This window comes from Porites lutea, chromosome 6, assembly GCF_958299795.1.
Source record: "Porites lutea chromosome 6, jaPorLute2.1, whole genome shotgun sequence".
NCBI lineage: Eukaryota > Metazoa > Cnidaria > Anthozoa > Scleractinia > Poritidae > Porites > Porites lutea.
Window position 1 is genome coordinate 643,322 of NC_133206.1, and position 19,179 is coordinate 662,500.

Below are 19,179 nucleotides of genomic sequence, written 5' to 3' on the forward strand. Positions count from 1 at the left end.
GCACGATTTGTAATGATATTTGGCATAAATACCACGAGCGATATTTTAAAATTGTTATACGTAATTTCACGAGCCGTTAGGCGAGTGAAATTTGAGACAATTTTGAAATATCACGAGTGGTATTTATGCCAAATATCACGTACAAATCATGCTATTATTTGTTTATACTACTACCCACAAAAGGTTTGTAATTTTCACATGTAGGTATTTCAAATTAAGCTGAAATACCACTGCTCTAAGCCAATCAAATTGCAGAAATTTCTCATGTAGTAGTATAAAAAGGGAAGTCGCGTATTTAAGGTTTTTGTGAATTTGTCAGTTATAAAATGAGTCACATTACTGTACCTCTGCAGGCTCTGCTAAGCGTTCAAGACAGAGTCCTACGTGATCTGCTATACTAGGTTGCCACTGAGTTGACCTGGCCAACTGTTGTAATGTGGATGCCATTCCAGACGATGCCGTCAGGTCAGATCTGCAACACGAATGAGTCATTACCTTCCGTAAACCATTAAGTGCATATGACTACATTGAAGACCACAGACAGTTAATTTTTTTTATTATGAAATCCAAGGACTTTCAAGGCACTTGTTAACCTTGTAAATACGCTTTTGATTCTGAACTAACCTGGAAAGGTATTCCGCTCCGAGCTGGAAGAGAAATTCAACAGTTGCTTTGCCAGAACAAATCTCTTCACTACTACTCTCACTTTCTGTCTTGACGGGCGATGTGGAATATGGTGCAACGCCACGATCGGAGAGCTGTAGGCAGCAAACAAACAAACAAACAATAAAAATTTTAATCATTCACTAAATTACAAGAGAGAGGTTGCAAAGAACAAGCTGGTGTATTGAACGCTGCATGAAAAAAAAAAAAACGACTACAAAACGTTTTTATAGATGGTAGTATCAGATCTATCAATAAGCATGAATAAAATTAACTGGAGACGTATAGGAAATTGAAAAACGACAACAACAATAACAACAAAAGGAAAGAAAGAGAAAGTTGTTTTTGACACTTACACCCGGGCTAGTGCACTGCAGAAATTTTCCAAGGACACCTAGAGCTAGACTTTTTGTATTATCATCAACATTGCCATCCCTGTTAAAGCATATAAACGAAGAATAAGTTAATACACGTCATTTGTTAGCAGGGCACAGTTAAAAGTGGCGAATTGAAGTAACAAAATCGTTTCGCACCTGATAATCTTGAACAAAGCTGGCAAAAATCTCTCGGACAGAAAGTCTTCAATTCCGGGACAATACGATGACCAATGAGAGAGCTGCAGTTAAGCACCAAGAACTCAGTAAGTGATTAAAATGAAATAATTTGTTTATAAGAATGGAACTTATCAATGTAGACATAATGTAACGGGCCATTCTTCAAGTACATTGAGCCAGAGAAAGAAATGTATATGGAGACATTTTAGAGTCAATGCAGTATCTCTATACTACATCAAAATTGTGAGCGTTACCTTCGAGTCTTGTGGTAGAATCGCTCCCAATAGTCCTAACAACCTTTCTTGAGCCGCAGGGGGGAAAAGTTTTTCAGATTCTTCAGGGCTCTGTGTTACTGTCCCTTGCTGATTAGCAATCCCATCAATTTTTTCAGCTGACGTAGAATTCTTATTGTCAGTTGAAGGTTTTTCACTTCTCTCTACACTTTCATTTGGTTGACCACCTGCCGTTGTTTGTAGTTCCGTTACCGATGTGCTGGCTTCAGGTGCCTTTAGATCTGCTGTTTGTTGTTCCGCCACAGCAGTGCTGGCATCAGGCGCCTTTAGCTCTGTTGTCGCTGTTACCTTTTTAATGTCTTTAGTATCTTGTTCAGGTTCTTTGGAAGCACTTTTTCTATTTACTTTTTCATCCGATACAGATGGGGACTCTGGAGTTGCTTCTGCTTCTGGGTTTTCCCCCTCTCCTTCTCCCTCGGGAATTGTCTCAGCAGCTTTCGATGCCTTGGGTTCAACACTTTTAACTTAAAAGAACAACACTATTTCTATATATCAGTAATCCTTAAAGAAAAATGGGCGTCAACCTCAGTAAAAAGGTATTATATCGTTCACAGAAAGGAGAAGTCAAAACTTTTACTTTGTCACGAACGCACTTCCTCACTCGAGTATAAACACAAGCACTTCCTTACCTGTGTCTGGTTTATGCGAGACATGGCTTAAACACTTGGTGACTAAATTAAGGCAATCAATGTGGAGAAGGCCAGCGGTCCGTAGGTAATCTACGTTAAAAACTATAAGCATAGAAAGACGAAAAATGTATTAGTAGTCTAATACGATGATAATAGAAGCAGAGTTTTAACTGGTTACTACACATTTACACACGGAGGCAAGCGACAAATGGTTCTTGAATTTGAATAACAATTTCCGTCATAATTAAGAATTACGCTGTAAATATTACAACTTTTAGATGATATAAGATGAAAATCCTGGTAAGTGAGGCTAATGCCTAACAATGACAGGAAAACATAGCTGATTTACAAACTTTGGTGAAAGCTGTTTGGTTTTTTTTTTTTAACATTAGGCAGGTTGACTTTGGGTACATAGCTGACACAGTATCAGACTTGACATACGAGGGACCGTCACTGGGGTTTGTTCCATATAAGAGTCCGCTTCACCAAGGTTCCCTTTACAAAATATGGGAAAGATAGTTAGACATTTACTGAAGCTTGTGCCCGCTTTAATAAGACATCACTAATAGGCCATATGCACGATGACATCATTTTACTACTACGACCAGTATCCTTCAGGGTTTTGCTTTCTTGTGCAAATTAGGGCTTTTGTTATTTAAACCACACTGGGATTACAAAATTTAAATATGAAAGGAAAAACGAAAAGGATTCTAGTCGTAGTAGTAAAATGACGCCATCGTGCAAATGCCCTATTGACAAAACTTTTCGTGGCATAAATCCTTTGTGATTGAGATGCAATTGTTTGAGTCTGTTAACAAAATCATGCGCTGTCACCACATACATGAAGCCTCTTGAGCAATACTTTCCAGCGCTTTCTTAAAGAATTTTAAAAACTTCCCAACAAGGCTGTCACTTCTGCTAATATTTAGAGTGTAAAGGTGATAAAATAAAACAATTTCTACCCTGCGTAGCGGGCGTCAAAAGGGGTAAGGGATTGGGAGAATGGAGTAACAGGGAGGGGGTTAGGAGAGAGGATCCTCTCCCTTTTCCCTTACGCTTCTTTCTCCTCTGCCCCCTCCCCCTGCTCTTTTTACGTCAGCTACGCAGGCTAAACAATTTCATGCACTGTACAGTATTTACCAGACTTGTTTGGTTCGTTGATGGAGTTTGCCAGCGTGAGCACTAAAGCTGCGAACTGAAGCCACGCATGATGATGGGTGTAGGCCTGTACACGAATTGATGGATCATTTGCTGTTGTGTCTACAAAGGAACCTTCAACACATTAAAACAATCATCCAAAACGTTACACGGACTTACACCACAAGAAAGTTTTTTCGTTTATGTTAAGGCACACGCACAGTATTAGAAAGTACTATTGGAGGGCTACACACATTACTCAAATTCTTATTTATTAGTTGTACATAAAAAATAACAACAACAACAAGCTACTTTTGTGGGAACGTGTCTCCGTCTGTAATTCAAATATGTAAAAAACAACAAGCAATAAAACGAAAATTCATTCAAAAGAGGCACACATTTAAACAGAAGTGGCACAAAATACTTCAGACAAAACAGTCTGGCAGAGGACCATATGGAGGTGATTTTGTGTGCTCTTTCCACTTCTCTTTCAATGGATAATGTAAAATAGTCCACTTTACAGTTACAGGTGGAAACCAGGCTGGAGTTGACCTTGTTTTGATACAGCTCTTCCAGTTTTATTATGTAAATCATGTTCTTCTTATGCCAAATAGAAGTTTTCAAGTAAAATTTACATTAGAGAACTGAGGAAGGAAGTTTATATCAAAACAAGGCCATCCTCAGCCTCAATTTCCCTCAGAAGCTGGGATACTAAGCCCGCAACTGTAAAATGGCCTATTGGATGAAATGTTGATCACAAAAAATAAATAAATAAATAAATAAATAAATAAAAATTTGTGGGAAAATAAATATATAATTTACAGAAAGAAATGGAAGGCTTTAGTAGTTCTAATTCTTTCAACAAACATCTCTTCTTACCTGTCTTAAGGGGAAATTTCATCATCTTATGGGATGCAGTGTGTCTAAAATAAAATAACAAACTGTCAATACAACAAAAAAGATGTTTCCTTCAGCAGACGTCAAGAGTGAGCGTAGTAGGCAAAAATGGAAGTTTCATGACTGAAAACAAGAATGAATAGCATCTTAGCCAGCACGCTTTCAGCCTACCTAAGTACACTGAGGGTCGAAAAAGCGACTTAAAATAGATAATTGCATTGTAATATTTCAAGATATTATGGCCCTTGAATATCTCTAAAGTCAAAATATCACAGCGCAGTTACTAACTTGGGGATCTGTGCTTAAAAAATATGTGTATTTACCTTCCAGGAAACTTTCCCGTTGAATGGCAACCAAAACACAAATCAAAGTCATCGCACTCAGTACAGTGGTAACGTGTTCCAACGATAAAGCTGTCGCAACCATCACATTTGTATCTAAAAAATTAAATCAGTTACACAAACGCAATTAAAACAAATGTCATTATCCATCACCCCTGCCTTTTTTGCAACATTGTCTGACTGATGATTACTTTTGTGTTGTTTGAGGTTGCCATTTACTTTGCTCTAAATTTTGCTCTGCTTAACTGTACACTGTAGCTGCTCAGGTCTCAAGCCCTTTTTTTACGTTTTCAACATTCCAAACTGCCCAATTAACAAGAAAATACGGCGGGTTTTGGCGACCATGTAACCTACCAACTCGAACGCGAAATCGCTCGAGGGGCATGGTCTAGGTAGCAGGAAACACATTTCCGCTTTCACTCAGTGGAAATTGCATGTACAATCACGTTTTACCACAAACTGTCCGGATTTGTGTTTGTTTAAAGAGGAAACAAATAAACTAAGTTACTGTTAGGCATCAAACAAGATCTTCCTAGACCACCTCATATCTATGACGTCATGAGATTCTGAATGTCCGTCAGGCTTCACTCCAGCTGGAAAAAAGAAAAAACGAAGGAAACAAAGGAAACAAAGGAAAATATTAGTTTGAAAAAGTTATTAAACCGATCAGCTGCTTTCCCTCCTCAGACAAACGCACAGACACAGTGGATAAAATTCCAATCTTATCACACCATGATTTTTATTAATTCTCGTTACATTTTCAGTCGGGACTATCTCTACTATCACAGCCTTTGTACTCTATACACTCACCCAGGTCAAGTGAAACAAATGTATTTGGGATTAAAATATGAAAATATTGTAAATCCTTTTTAACAGTTATTTCTTGATTTTTTTATTTCGTTCGTTAACAGCATAAACCTGGTAAACTAAGCCAACTCACTCATGTAACAATTATTGCAAAGGTCAACATCCATGCAGTTAAGGCATCGGTATCGCCTGCCTGTCAGGGTGACATCACAGCCATCACATGTTATGACCACGTCAAGACTGTCGGAGAAGCGAGCCACAAACAAATGCATTCTCTGAATAACAAAACAGCAGAATTAACAGAATTATCAAAACAACGTGACGTAACAGTGACACGACTCATCAAAACAGGCTTGAGTACTGATGTAAGACACCGTGAGCATGGATGCCTACAAAAATTGGAAACACAGAACGCAGCAGTATTCCTTAGCGCCAACCTGCGCAAATAGCATACTATTCATTGGCTAATCAGAGAGCGCGCCTCACTGCAGTTCTTTCATAAAACCAGATGATTCTTGTTAAGGAGGCTGCAGTTTCATGGCTGTTGTCTAGTTTGTTTTGTTAATATTGCCAATTACAGTCCCTTACACGCTATGAAACTTAACGTTAACGAAGAAATTGCTTACCCACAGCTTCCTGTTCAACAAATATGCTTCCCAAGCATTGTATCAAACGTTACTTAAACAACAAAAATGAACTCTGAAAAACTGTGAGGCGGAAAAGTTTTTCAAAAACCCACAATTTCAACCCGTTTAAATCTTCTTGAAGTTTGTCCATCCGCGCCTACTTTTGTATTTATAAATACCTTCTGTTGGTGTTTTGAGCGATTATTTTCATGTTTCACTCAATTTGGTGGCGGTTCCTACGGCTAGAATTTTTACGAAAGCCGTGACACAGCTCCTTGAATTACTTTATCGAACTGTCTATACGATGCTTGGTTACCAACCCTTCTCTGTTGGTCTGTCTGTGCTAAAGTCCTCATGCCTTCAAACCAATTATCAAAGTTTTCTTTAGCTTCATCCAGCCATTTATTGCCTTCTTCATAGTGTTCCAGTTCTTGCTGATCATTCATGTCCCTTACATCGTGTTTCGGGTGCACAACGGTTGCTGGGGTAAATAAAATGAGAAAACTTCAACGTTGAGTTTCAAACAATTGTACTTTGTATATTATACTCAGAATTTTTACTTCCTCCGGGAAAGTTTTAACTAAGTCTTGTGCTGATTCAAAACAACATCTTAGAACCTATTTTGCAATTTTTTCTACTTATATCTACATCCAACTGCCGCCATTTCAATATAAGCTACATTGACTCCCACGCGTGTTTGTGACATGTTTAACTGATTTTTTTTCTCTTTTGTCTGATGATAGAAATACAGAAAAAATGTCGCCGGTTAACCTTACTTTGCAAAACAGATCCGATAAAGATAGGGATTAATTTCACCTCAAAATCTCTGGTCAAAGTAAAGCAAAAGAAACCTAAACCTGCAGTAAGGCTTTGAAGCAGCTAAAAGTTCAGCTCTATTAAGCTTAAGCCCACTCGGCGGCAACAGTTTTAAGTTTCTAACCTTTTAATGTGTCTAGCAGGAACTCTGGCAGATGAACATCGAGAATGAAAGTGTGATCGTAACCCTACGAAGACAACACAAAAATAAAAACTGTTTAAAAACTTGACAAGGAGGGAGAAACAAAATTACGCAAAACTCCTTGTGTCACAAAGCAATGGATAAGAAAAATAGCCGAGTTCCCGGAGGTAAATTAAAAAAAAAAACCCTATCAAAACATAATTCAAGAGAACCTTTTGAACGTTAATGTTTGAGTTGGTTATTACCTGACGTGCATGAGAGGCGTCCTCATTGTAAGACTGTTTGAGCAAGCAGTGTCAGAAAGCACCGAGGATGGTGATAAAAAACGAAAAGATGGAAGCGAACGTGGACCACCAACGCTTAATAGCAATCAGCGGAAAGAAAAATGGACAGGTAGATTATAATCGAAGAGAGACAAACCTTCCACTCTGTATCGAGTAGGTGTAGAACAAACGCTCGCAAACAATGAAATGCAGCAGAACTTGGCCTACAAAAGCATCAGAAATTCGAAAGATTACGTCATTGCATAAGGCCATCAACTAGGAAAATAACAATGAGAATATGAATTCTAGAAACATTCAACATAGGAGACAGTCTCTCTTCAGTCAGCAAAGGAAAGACCAGTACTGACGCACCTTTGGCTAGAACCTTGTGTATGGTAAGATTTAACTCCATCTAAACATCTTCTGACCAGTGCATAGTAGGCACGTCGAACTTTACTCTCCAAACTTAAGCCGCATCCATCAAGATTGTCTGCATAGTGGCTGCCGGAACAGAAACAGCATAGCTACGTAAATAGTGCGCTTTATATAATCTTAAAAATGCTGTGTCTGGTGTAACAGAGAATTTATTTGTTTATTTGTTTATATTTTTTCTCTCGAGGTGTCAAAATAACTGTAGTAACACTAAACAGCAGCTTACCTTGGGAAGTATTTTTGAGATGACAGAAACTGTTGTAAAAAGAGAACAGCAGGGGCCTGTACAGAATGCAAAACAAAAGAAAAAGGATAAAGCAGAGAAAATTATTTTGCTTCTTGGATGCTGGTCTGTGTTTCATGTCTAGGTATGTCCTGCGACCTTTCCAGTCCTATAACCACTTATTTTTAGTGCTTCCTTTTCGTTCTCTTTACATCGCGTTCAACATGTCAACCCCCTCTTCCTCTCAAACAAAAACTACCTCCTTGCTTGCCTCGAGCTTGAGTACAACATAAATGTGAGTATCGCACGTACCTGGACAAGATCTGTTTCGGACGAAATGCGGAGGAACTCAGCAGCAAATAGGTAAATATCAGCTACAGTGTTAGCATGTTCCACTCTCTGCTTAAGCAGGGCTTGTGTCCTTTATGAAAACATAAAAAAAATATCACAACAAAAGGTTTATCTCACTTCATGAAACATTATTTACTCTAGTATTTACGGAAGTATGAAGATTTAAAGACCTGAATACACATTAGTTATGTCTTCAATAAACACGAAAGTTACCTTTCATGAGAATAAGAATCATTTGTCACAAAGTCCAGAATCAGTTTAAATGCAGGGTGCTTGTCAATGGTCCGGATTTCCTCAACAGACAGTGTTCTCTGCGGCAAAAACGTAAAATAAGTAATGGAGGTAATACTACATACAGTCTGAAGAAGATTCCTACAGCGGCCTCGAGGTTTAAAAGGAAAGGTGGTAGGTAGAACTGAGGTCATAGCCTTCTGCGAGTATCACAATAATACCCTTTAATGTATGGGCTCACATGAGCGGCGGCTTCACCTGAACGTAATTATACAAGTATCTTTTGTTTGAGAAGCACTGAGAGTGTAATTTTAGAATATGTGTAGGTAGATAACACTAGAAGGTAGTTTTTTTATGGTAAATATTAAACCCTTAAAGCTTAATTTTCCAACACAAATTGAAGAAGCTGACGCTTCTTACTCAACGAGCACATGAACTAAAGCATATTTTTGGCGGGCACTAGCAGTGATGTGCTCCAATGCAAATATGCTGAGAGGAGCATAATACGTCTATCACTCTCAGGGCCAGCTGGATAAGGGACTGGACACTACTAACTCAGTGATAGAGTTCTGGTACTAGTTTATCGCATTGTGTTTGTTTCATTTCGTCCTTTCATCATTCTGTCAGGTAACAGTCAATTAAAGCTGCTTATTTAACTTTGTCCGTAAGTCAATGGACTCCTATCTAAGATGAGAGGATAAAATGAAACTAACACGATGCGAAAAACAAGTATCAGATATATATCAAAGGGTAAGTAGGGTCCAGTCCCTTATCTAGCCGTGAAACTATAGACTTATGTCCTGATGAAAGCGCAAGTAATCGAGAAGCCGTTCGTGTAGCACGTGCAGTTCGTACTAAGAGCCCAAACTTAAAAGATTATTATGGTATCACTTGAAATTATCCGTAGTTAAATTACCAAAATCAGTTCAGTGGTCAGAGTTTTCACTAACCTGTCTGGGTCCTGATAAGATGCTTCCTCCATGTTCAGAAGATGATCGTTGCCAAGATGACTTCCTGTTTAACCACTTGGAGCGCCTGTTCTCTCTTCCCTAAAGCAATGTACACAGTTAATACAGGAAGTAAGCAACCCAAAGCTATGTACAAATACTCTGCGGAAAGCAGAGGCCCTTCCTCCTTACTTATGTAGGGAGATCGAACGGCTATTGTAACAAGACATTGTAACGAGGAAGTACCTCGGCGCTTTTGTCAGCTATTCTTTGCAGCCCAGCAAACTTGAGAAGGAACTGAGCTTTTTCCTTGCAAGCAATCACTGCAAACAAATAATGTAAAGAACATAAATAGTGGTGAACTGTATCAAGGTCTCAGTTTTGAGGAATCATGAAAGGAGCCCGGGAAGCAGCAGCAGCTTACCAGGGCTGTCTGGATCTATTTTCTGTGGTGGGCTTTTATCATTGTTAGACTCTTCTTCAGCTTGTAAAATGAGACGCTGACGACGATCAACCTGGAAATTAAACCAACATTTACAGGATGACTGCAGAACAAGGTGAGCAGCTTGATACACGGATTTTTGCGACACGACCACTTGAAAGAGTGTTAACGAAGACTTAACAACCACGACGAGGACGGAAAAGAAAACGGCCCTTAAATCAAATAAAATTAAATAGGTGTAATACTCCAGCTGTCATGAGTAGCCAATAAATCGATAGATTGAAAAGTACTGATATCGGCAAGGAGCGCCGCCATGTGCAAACACTGCAGTACAAGTTTTGCGGGGATCACAGAATTTGCCCTCTATCTCCATAATTGCCATCGCAAGTGATTTAAAGAAACAGAAACAATCTTAACAACAACAACAACATAACTTTAACAAGTCTGTTGCATGTGCGCTTCATAGTTTGGTACGTTCTGAAAGCAGAGACGTCAAGTAATGAAATGTAAGGTTCTAAGGAGAATTTAGCTCGTCTTGGCAATTTGTACTTTCTATCTTTGATATAAAAGTCGTTTCCACGATTTGAGCTTTAAGACACCCCTTTCAAATAAATGAATTTTCCAAAATAAAAAAGCACACATTTCATTTATAGACATTTTTCATGGCGGGCGCAGTAGTAGAGCTTGCTTACCAGTACACGCCTAAGTGACTCAGCTGTTAAATAAGCTTCTTGGACGCCCTCTGGAACAGCTTCTGGTGGTGTGTTTTTAGCTGAATACATTACACAAATGAAAAATCAGTCATTGACTCAATCAATCAATCAATCAAGCTACAAGAATTTTTAAATGAGAATGAGTATCGCAAACTGTTAGTTTTTGAGTTAAAAGGTAAGAGACAACGAAAGATAAATCGATTAAAATCTGATCTATTTTAACTTTGCTGGCACTTTTAATTAATAATCCTTCAAATTAACCTTCGGGACCTGTTACATAGAAGATTCACTTTTGATACAACGTGGCAAAAGAGAGCTAAAAACAGCCAAAAAAAAAAAAAAACTTACAAAACAGCACTATTTGGTCCCTCAACTCCTGAGAATGCCACACAAGAGCAGCAAACACAGCATTTACAGCTTGGTCTACCAGAGGACCTCCTATAAAGGGCCCAGGAGCCTTTTCACGACACCTGATGAAAGGATACCCAAATTAATATTTACGCATCAAGTAATAAGGTTATTCTAACTTTCGAGTCCGTCGGACGAAAGCTTTCAACCATCATTCAAATGGAAATGAACAGTACTTCCATGAGAAGATGACATTTGTATGTGGTGTAGTTAATAGAGAGGAGAAGTCGTTACGTCACGTTGCCATGGTAGCAAAATTTCTGGATCTCAACAAACCGTGGTCTTTCCAATATGACAGGAAAAGCGAAAAAAATGACAAGTAAGACTTTCCAGAAACAAAACAGCAACCCATAATTTTCCTGCATCGTTCAACGTGTAAATGGCCGTCTCTGTCAAGAAAGATTGTTAATGATATATGAAATAAATCATATATGAACTGCGGAAATGAAATGAAAATGAAGAAATGATCGACGCAGTGAACACAATTCATGCAATTGCGTAAAGAAGCCTTAAAAAAAAATTCAGGACTTTAACACTCATTTCTTTCACGGGAACATATGAACCCACAATTGACCTGCTCCCAACGTCAGTGGCTTCATAGCTCAGTTGATAGAGCATCGCACCGGTAATCGCGAGGTCACGGGTTCAAACCCCGTTGAAGTCCTGAATTTTTTTCAGGCTTCTTTACGCAATTGCATAAATTGCGTTCACTGCAACGATCATTTCTTCATTTTCATCAAGAAAGATTGTTGAGATCCAGAAATTTTGCTACCATGGTGACCTGACGTCACACTTCCCTTCTCTATTTTGCTATGAAGTGTTAATTTCTTGAGTCCGGTAAAAATCGTGATCTATGAAACTGAATGGAGGAGTGGACGTTTCTTTAAGTTACTGTCGCTCACGCGAACAATTTTACTCACTTCGCTATAAGTTCTTCCATTGTCACTTCAGGCGGTCCTTCTGTTCTACCAGTTATGGTGTGCAAGAATGAGTTGACCGAATTCTCGACTGGATAACTTGTTGTTGCCTGTGGGAAAAATCAAGACTGATACTGTTGAAGGTGAAATCTGTTCTCCAGTTAAAACACTATTCAACCTACAATCCTGGCCGAAAGGTTTTGGGACACCCCCCCTTTTCAACGTGTTTTTATATGGAATTTGCAGCTAACCTGCAATACACACTCATAAACACGGCCTTAACAAGATTCCTCCCCTCCCCACTCCTCCTCGAACAAAGTCGAGGTCCTGTAAAAGTTGTTTGGCTTGTAACACCCAACACTGTTCAAGGGGAAAGGGGGATCAACATGAAATACATTTTACTCATCTAGGATTGCAGTAAAAGTATGATTTTGAATTTTTTTTTCCTCTCCCTTGTATCATTCATAGGACACAAACGAAATTCTGGGTACATATATATATTCATGGAGAACATTGCCAGCTATGGATCAAGGCCGCGGTTCTTTGCTGCTTGTTCATCGAGGACTCCGTATTTGACAAACTGTCACAAGCCGTAAAGGGATAAACGGGTCAGGTTAAAAAACCCGCGGTGGTGCTACGTTTGTGGTGGAGGGAAACACAAACAGCTGTCATTCCGAGAACTATTTCTGTTGGTAAGAAAGAGCTTGCCGACGAGTCTAGCAAGTCCGCCTTCTCGCAGAGTCTTAACAATTACAGCTCCCTATTGTTTCGTGATATCGCTAAGATGGACTGCCGCTTACTGTAACGCCGGGATGGTTTATCTTGGCTTCAAATGCAAGTGCAGCCTGGAAAGGAGTACAAATATCTACCTAGAAGGGGGCGGGGGGGAGGGGGGAGCAGGAGGGAGCGGCCAACAAACCCTGCTCTGTCGCTTCTCACTAATCCCCACCCCCTCACCTACGGTTTATTTCAAACCGTCACGGCCGCCCAACGAGAGCTCGATCTCGACGACGATCTTACCGATCAAGATGGGAGGGTGTAAACAGTCTACCCAGAGTCGTGTGAAGGCAGTCTTGTTATACTATGCAAAATTCTTTAGATCTAGTAGAACTGTAATAATATTCCTTTAAAAGTAGGACATGACGCACCGTAAAGCCACTTAATACTCAGTTAAAGCGGTTTTCATTTGACTGTCGTAAAACCAAAACCAAAGTAAATACACTAGCCAACCAAAGGGCGTAGTAGAACCAAAACCAAAACCAAAACCAATGACTTTCGACAGTCAAGTGAAAACCGCTCTAAAATCACTGAAATGACTTACATGGTGACCAGAAAGAGACCTTTGAAGTTTTCCGGTCATGTATCCTCCACGGAAAAGAGTGGTCCAGATTTCACTGTGAAGTAACTTGGTTTCTTCTTCATTGTCAGCATTTGACGGAGTTAGGGAGGCTAAAATTCATAGAGAAATGTTGTGAAATATTTAATAATCGTTTGATCATGTTAAGGCGTCTATTTATTGTGCCAATTTGTTAGCCGCCATATTAGCTGTTGTAAGGTTGATTACCTTTTCTACTGTCCAAGGCAGCACTACAGAGCTGACCAAACAAACGAGCCATCCCCAGCTGAAGATCAAAAATCCATGATAACGCAACATCTGGGGACCCTTTAGCAGTCACCTGTCGACATTCAACAGAATCAGTTACTGCCGAGTGACGACAATCAAGCAGCTTTGCGGGCAATAATAATAATAACGGTACCAAATCGCCGATAATTCCTTATCTTGTCAGCTGGTGCTAAACAACTTTCTACGCTTACCGTGAACTTGTAACCCCATTCATTGTTGCTTCCATCTGAATGAAAATTAAAAAGCAGACGATTCCCAGCTTTGAAGTTAACGCTCTGCCGAAAAAGGAAGTGCTGATAAGTATTGCAAGATTTAAACTTACGAGAGACAAATAAAGCAAGTTCGAAAATAGCACATAATCATAAATTTGGATTTTCACTGAAGAACACCATTCTTAACAAAACATTGTTAATCCTACCTTTGGCCACTTATCTGTGTCAACTTTTTGATCAAATCGTTTCTTGTTGCCATTTGAATCTGTAAATTCCAAGTAATCATATCTAGAAGAAGAATACAATCATTCAGAAGTACTATAACAACATTTACTTCAATTAGCACAGGAAAACTGGCTGTAGAGTGCCTCTGTGGTATCTTAAACTTTAAAAGGCTTCTAATTTGGAATCCAAAAAGCGGACAACGAGTTAGCCAGCTGGCTTGATTTTGGTTTTTAATACTGTTATCGATTGAGGTAAGAAAATGGCTGTGTGGTCAGAGCAGCATCTACAAAATGAGCTAACAAATCCTAATACAAAAATAAGTACGCAAACCTTCTTTCTGTTTCACAGCGAGAATCAAAATCAACCGTGAATTCAGAACAGCCAGGACAGCTAAACACCTGGAATAAATTGTTGAACCAATAAGAAATTAATACAATATATTATCATCGTTTTTAAGCCTGTTTACAACAAACTAGTGTATTTTCAAGTAAAAACCACAACAACAACAACCTACACAAAGTTATAGCATGATGATTTTTTATTCTAACTATTTAACTTGTGAGCCTAATTCCACGATGTTTCCATTCTAATGGCAAAACGTTGTGAAAGTCTTACTCAAATCGTAGGATTTTACAAAAAGGAAATTTGAATTTTTGTAATTTCGTTTTACTTTGGGAATTATTAGGGGTTAATTTAATTTTATTTTAAGTCAATAGAAAACTTGGCAAACCATTTTTATGTCTTGGTTGTTCTCGTAATTGTGTAACGATTCAACTTCCCAAGTTCTTAGTACTGTCTGTCCTTGGGTCTTGTTCCATTCTTCAGAATCAATCTGAAATAATGCATGCAAAACAACATTTAAAAAATACACTCTTTCCAAATGTCTGTAATTAATTAAGTGTGAATTGAAACTGCCACAAACAAGAATATTGCAGCGTTACCTTAAAGAAAAGCTCTGGATATTTATTTGAAAACCTTTTTAACTCGAGACAAACAGGCTGTAGACTTCTCAGTACCGGCATGCAGATGGCGTCCACATTTGTAAACAAGTTCAGAAACAGAACCTGGAAAATATTAAGAAGAGAAACTGTCGTGTTGCGAAACGACGTTTAAACACCGAAAACCTTTACAACGGTGGTAGTGCTGTGCATAGACTAACAACTCGTATGTTGCCAGCATTCTAAGATTTTGAACCACCACATCTTATTTGATAATTTCAAAGATCGTAAAAGGGCTACACTGCGCAAAATATGTCTCGGGTGATCAAAGGAAATCACCTTATTTCTGGCTTAAATCGGAACACTAAGATATGTCAGTGTTAAAATTGATATTTTGTGTTTGAAATTTCTCTTTCATGGTACAATAACAGTCGAATGCGGCATTGTGCTCACGTCTCATTGTTCAGTGGAGAATAAGGTGCAAAAGGTTGCCTTATAGAAAATGCCTTATACAAGAATAAAGATAATTAACATACCAGCTGCCTCATTGCCGCGGAAACGTAAGAATGTTCAAGTCTGTCAATCACAGTCAGCTGGTCACGTGATTCATTCACTGCCTGCAGGGACAGAAACACTTTCTTGGCTAATATTTCAACATCTGCAAAAACAATAACAACAAATGAAAGACTGATTAATATGCCATTCTAGGATCAACTCTTTTTTAGCTTATTGTAGTGCAACGTTAAAATCCAAGTGTAGTAGTATACAATAGGTTATGTCAGATCTAGAAAAAATGTAATGAAGTTATAGAAATGAGATGCAATGATTTTTTTTTTCTCTAATATCGCCGAACTGGACCGTAACGTACAAGTATGAATGAAAGACTGGCAAGTGACGCCAAATATAGAGAACGAGAAGCCTTGCAAAAACAGACGGACAATTCAGATTCCCTTTACACTTAACTGACTTTGAAGTTTTTAACTCTAACAAAATGGGCAAGCAGACAACGCAACGTCAAATGAGGGGGAGAAAGCGCGCGAAAGGGACTGAACGCCACCTCCGTTGCTCAAATTGCAGTTCTGTCATTGCTCAAGTTGGCTTTCTGATCTCCGCGAACCGTCATCACTTTTGTCACGTTTTCTTTCCTTAACTTTCGGAAAATATTAACTGCACTTACAGTCTGTTATAAGAGAAGTAGCGACGCTGTGCCCAAAAGAACTTCCATCTCTAATCTGTACGTTGCACCATGTTAATAGACTTCTTTGCATGGCACATAGTAACTGAACCAGGTTTGATGCTGACTCGCTGTGACCACTCTCCTCTGACTCCAAGCAATGAAGGCACTAAAAATTGACATTTAACTTAACTTTTAAAAAGTGGCCAAAGCTATCTTTTAAAAAATCAGATTAGACTCATGATCAATGCTGATTCGTGGAATAAATACAAATTCACAATGATCATACCTACCTCTTGAAATGCTACAGTCAAAAGTGTGGTCATAACAGCTAATACAGGACCACAGTCAAACCCCTCCTGCAACATAAGAGTATACTTTATATTCATTACCACTGTACAAAGGAATATTTAAAAACGTTTCAGAGGATAGCTTGGTGGCAACACTTTCAAAACCATTTTGGTTTAAAACTCATTCTCTGATACCAGGAATTAAAGTTTTCAAGTGTACCATGTAACCGGTTAGGCGTGGAGATTTTATTTAAAGAGGGGGTAACAATGACAACTGATAAACTTGTGACCCTCTATTAAGCGAAGGAGGTATACATTATTCAGAAAAAATTGAAATTGAGATTCAATATGAAACAAAAACGCACAAATAAAATACTATTACTCCTGCAAGACGAAAAAATTTTGTTAAGGCTTACATTGACTCAGACATGGTAAAATCAGGCCAGACAATTGAATTAGCAACATCTTTGTGATAAGTAGTCTACCATTTCAATACAGCCGCCAGCTATAATAGCTCCCCGCAACGCACCCTTTCTACTACCTAGCCCTGACTTTAATTTGAACAGTCACGTTGAACTGTCGATCACTACATGTGAACAAAATTCTTTTCAAAGGATAAGTCAAAGTGACTGATAAAATAGGCTTGTAAAACCATAGATTGGTGGAGATACCACTTGTGACATAAAATGAATTAACAAGGGTGGCCATTCCGTTATGATAATACATGAACATACCGCAGTGACATTATCAGGAAGTCCTAAGAGACCGCTGGCATCTTTATTACTAAAGAATCTACAGAGCGACTCAAATGTGAGTCCAAGAGATGCTGCCTTCTTCTCCTCCATCACTTGATCCACCATTGACAATAAGTGGTTTCGTCTCGTCTGTGAGTCCGGAAAGAAAATCTCCGCTCCTGCAACAGCAAGAACCAGGAAAGTCATCAGTTCCACTCAAAAGTTCACGTTTGGTAACACTTTGACTTAAAAAAAACCGCATAAAGACCTTTCCACTTGTTACAGCTATCCATGAAGTAACTGAGAAACTACACTAGCGTTCGAATAGTAGAACTACAAACATGGACAAAAGTCTAGGGACACTTTTGCTTTTCTGGGGCGTTTTCCAGCTTTCCGATTCACATACGCCCAGCCCCTCCCCTCACCTCGCAAACAAATTTGGACGAGTGTATCCAGAAATTTTCCCTAGTTTCAACTTTAGGGGGTGGAGGGGAGGGGGGGGGGGAGAACTGCAAGACAAGATGTTGCTAATTAATGCAGCTACAACTGGGTAAATCTGGAAAAATTCAAGCTTGATGCGAGTTGATTTCACAGAGAACGGCTTTATATCAAAATAGGCTATTTACCCTCTAGTATGATCAGTTTTGAAATCTCATAAATCTTTTTATCATAAACATCTTTATCGTCGTCAACAACTTCACACAAGTAAGAAAAAATCTTGGAGGAGAGTTGATGCTGCTGCAGAAAAGAGAAGAAAAATATATTATTTTTGTAGCTAAATCTCGTGAGTCAGATATCCACAACATCAAAGACTGCAGACACATAATATCCCAACTCGACTCTGGATAAACTGAATCTGAGGTTCGAAGGCATAACAAATGTCGACCTGTTGATATTTCAGGACAATTTAAAGATGTTCTTACAGTTTAACGTTGCCATAATAATGATTTGATGCACTAAAACAATTAATCCTAGCAAGCCATGCAAGCCAGTCTAAATTTGCATGGAACCTTGGTGGCATTCTATGTAGATGCAAAGAGTGTGTTTGTTTTTTCGTTTTTGGTGTCTTTTTTAAATAACGACATTGCAGAATAGCGATACCGTCTCCAATAGGCGAGATGAAAGCAGTGTTCTCAATTAGCGATTAGTACTTTACACACTAACATTTTAGTAAAGGCAATAGTTTCAGTAACCACACCTTTTCAAACGCGGCTTTATCGGAGGTATCAGAAGCTAAATCCCTGAGACCAGACTTGAGAAAAGGAAGGCTTTGGTATAACAGACGAAGAAGGAGCAGACTCGCCACAACTACTTTCTTGTGTTTCAAGTCCCTATAAACCAAAACAACAGGACTGGTAATTTACTGACCTGAAGAAATGTTACGAAGAGTGACAAAAATAAGAACTGAGAGATGAAATGAAGTTGCTTTGTTTCATATGCCTAACTAAGTGGATGAAGATATGAACGAAGATCATCGCAGTTATGGACGTAACCTTTGCAGTTGCGAAAAGCGAGCCAGAAAAGAAAGGTCAAGGGTTCGAATCCCGTACGAGCCTGAATTTTTTTTGAGGCTTTCTTTTCGCAACTGTGAAAGTTGCGTCTATAATTGCTATGATCTTCTTTCATATAATTCTTCACTCCGCACTCAGATATTCATAACTACATGGAATATATTAATTATGCAAATTTATATCTTTTGCTAGTTGTGCACGTGCATATGAAACTTGAAAACAATACCAGTGAATAATGAGGACGCTCGCTTGTAAACACAAAATCTGGGGGAAAAATTGGTTATGTTTGAGGCCCTATTTAAAAGCCTTCCCTGTTTTCAATGTTCTTGAAACTTGCACGGAATTTTTCTTGACGATTGATCTCGGGATTGTCGAATTTATAAAAAAAATTATCGAGCGGTTTTTGGAAAAATGCGAAATTTTTAGGCATGGACCAAATTACCTCCAAAAACTGTATCAAAAGCAGCTGAATACAAGTTAATAAAATTATTCTTACTCGCGATCGCCCAGAGCAATTCCCCTCTTTTTTTGTATGCAGTTTTGAATGGAATCAAACCACTATGAGATGAAGCTGCGATTCCAAAGCTTATCATTTTCTTAAAATATTAGCGAATTTCGCGGCTAGCATGCTATTTCACT

General features: G+C 38.7%; 1 protein-coding gene across 2 annotated transcripts in view; it reads right to left on the reverse strand.

The window, feature by feature from the left end:
* LOC140941730 (zinc finger ZZ-type and EF-hand domain-containing protein 1-like) overlaps nucleotides 1-19,179 on the reverse strand; it is a 42,963-nt gene that overhangs the window by 12,235 nt on the left and 11,549 nt on the right. Inside the window, exons 21-57 of one of the 2 annotated variants that reach the window (XM_073390745.1) lie at nucleotides 18,228-18,360; nucleotides 17,656-17,767; nucleotides 17,030-17,208; nucleotides 16,299-16,364; nucleotides 16,009-16,174; nucleotides 15,368-15,489; nucleotides 14,835-14,957; nucleotides 14,624-14,725; nucleotides 14,224-14,291; nucleotides 13,875-13,956; nucleotides 13,648-13,731; nucleotides 13,397-13,508; nucleotides 13,154-13,281; nucleotides 11,836-11,942; nucleotides 10,856-10,977; nucleotides 10,487-10,566; nucleotides 9,777-9,867; nucleotides 9,599-9,675; nucleotides 9,356-9,454; nucleotides 8,388-8,485; nucleotides 8,136-8,244; nucleotides 7,827-7,882; nucleotides 7,541-7,669; nucleotides 7,326-7,392; nucleotides 6,888-6,951; nucleotides 6,268-6,428; nucleotides 5,455-5,596; nucleotides 5,056-5,107; nucleotides 4,497-4,610; nucleotides 4,156-4,199; nucleotides 3,280-3,399; nucleotides 2,140-2,241; nucleotides 1,472-1,974; nucleotides 1,197-1,279; nucleotides 1,020-1,098; nucleotides 625-758; nucleotides 346-472 (exon numbers count right to left, since the gene is read on the reverse strand). In XM_073390745.1, the coding sequence (XP_073246846.1) occupies nucleotides 346-472; nucleotides 625-758; nucleotides 1,020-1,098; nucleotides 1,197-1,279; nucleotides 1,472-1,974; nucleotides 2,140-2,241; nucleotides 3,280-3,399; nucleotides 4,156-4,199; nucleotides 4,497-4,610; nucleotides 5,056-5,107; nucleotides 5,455-5,596; nucleotides 6,268-6,428; nucleotides 6,888-6,951; nucleotides 7,326-7,392; nucleotides 7,541-7,669; nucleotides 7,827-7,882; nucleotides 8,136-8,244; nucleotides 8,388-8,485; nucleotides 9,356-9,454; nucleotides 9,599-9,675; nucleotides 9,777-9,867; nucleotides 10,487-10,566; nucleotides 10,856-10,977; nucleotides 11,836-11,942; nucleotides 13,154-13,281; nucleotides 13,397-13,508; nucleotides 13,648-13,731; nucleotides 13,875-13,956; nucleotides 14,224-14,291; nucleotides 14,624-14,725; nucleotides 14,835-14,957; nucleotides 15,368-15,489; nucleotides 16,009-16,174; nucleotides 16,299-16,364; nucleotides 17,030-17,208; nucleotides 17,656-17,767; nucleotides 18,228-18,360 (4,237 nt within the window). Of the gene's footprint in view, nucleotides 1-345; nucleotides 473-624; nucleotides 759-1,019; nucleotides 1,099-1,196; nucleotides 1,280-1,471; nucleotides 1,975-2,139; nucleotides 2,242-3,279; nucleotides 3,412-4,155; nucleotides 4,200-4,496; nucleotides 4,611-5,055; nucleotides 5,108-5,454; nucleotides 5,597-6,267; nucleotides 6,429-6,887; nucleotides 6,952-7,325; nucleotides 7,393-7,540; nucleotides 7,670-7,826; nucleotides 7,883-8,135; nucleotides 8,245-8,387; nucleotides 8,486-9,355; nucleotides 9,455-9,598; nucleotides 9,676-9,776; nucleotides 9,868-10,486; nucleotides 10,567-10,855; nucleotides 10,978-11,835; nucleotides 11,943-13,153; nucleotides 13,282-13,396; nucleotides 13,509-13,647; nucleotides 13,732-13,874; nucleotides 13,957-14,223; nucleotides 14,292-14,623; nucleotides 14,726-14,834; nucleotides 14,958-15,367; nucleotides 15,490-16,008; nucleotides 16,175-16,298; nucleotides 16,365-17,029; nucleotides 17,209-17,655; nucleotides 17,768-18,227; nucleotides 18,361-19,179 lie in introns of both variants that reach the window. The other variant, XM_073390744.1, reaches the window with a different exon arrangement.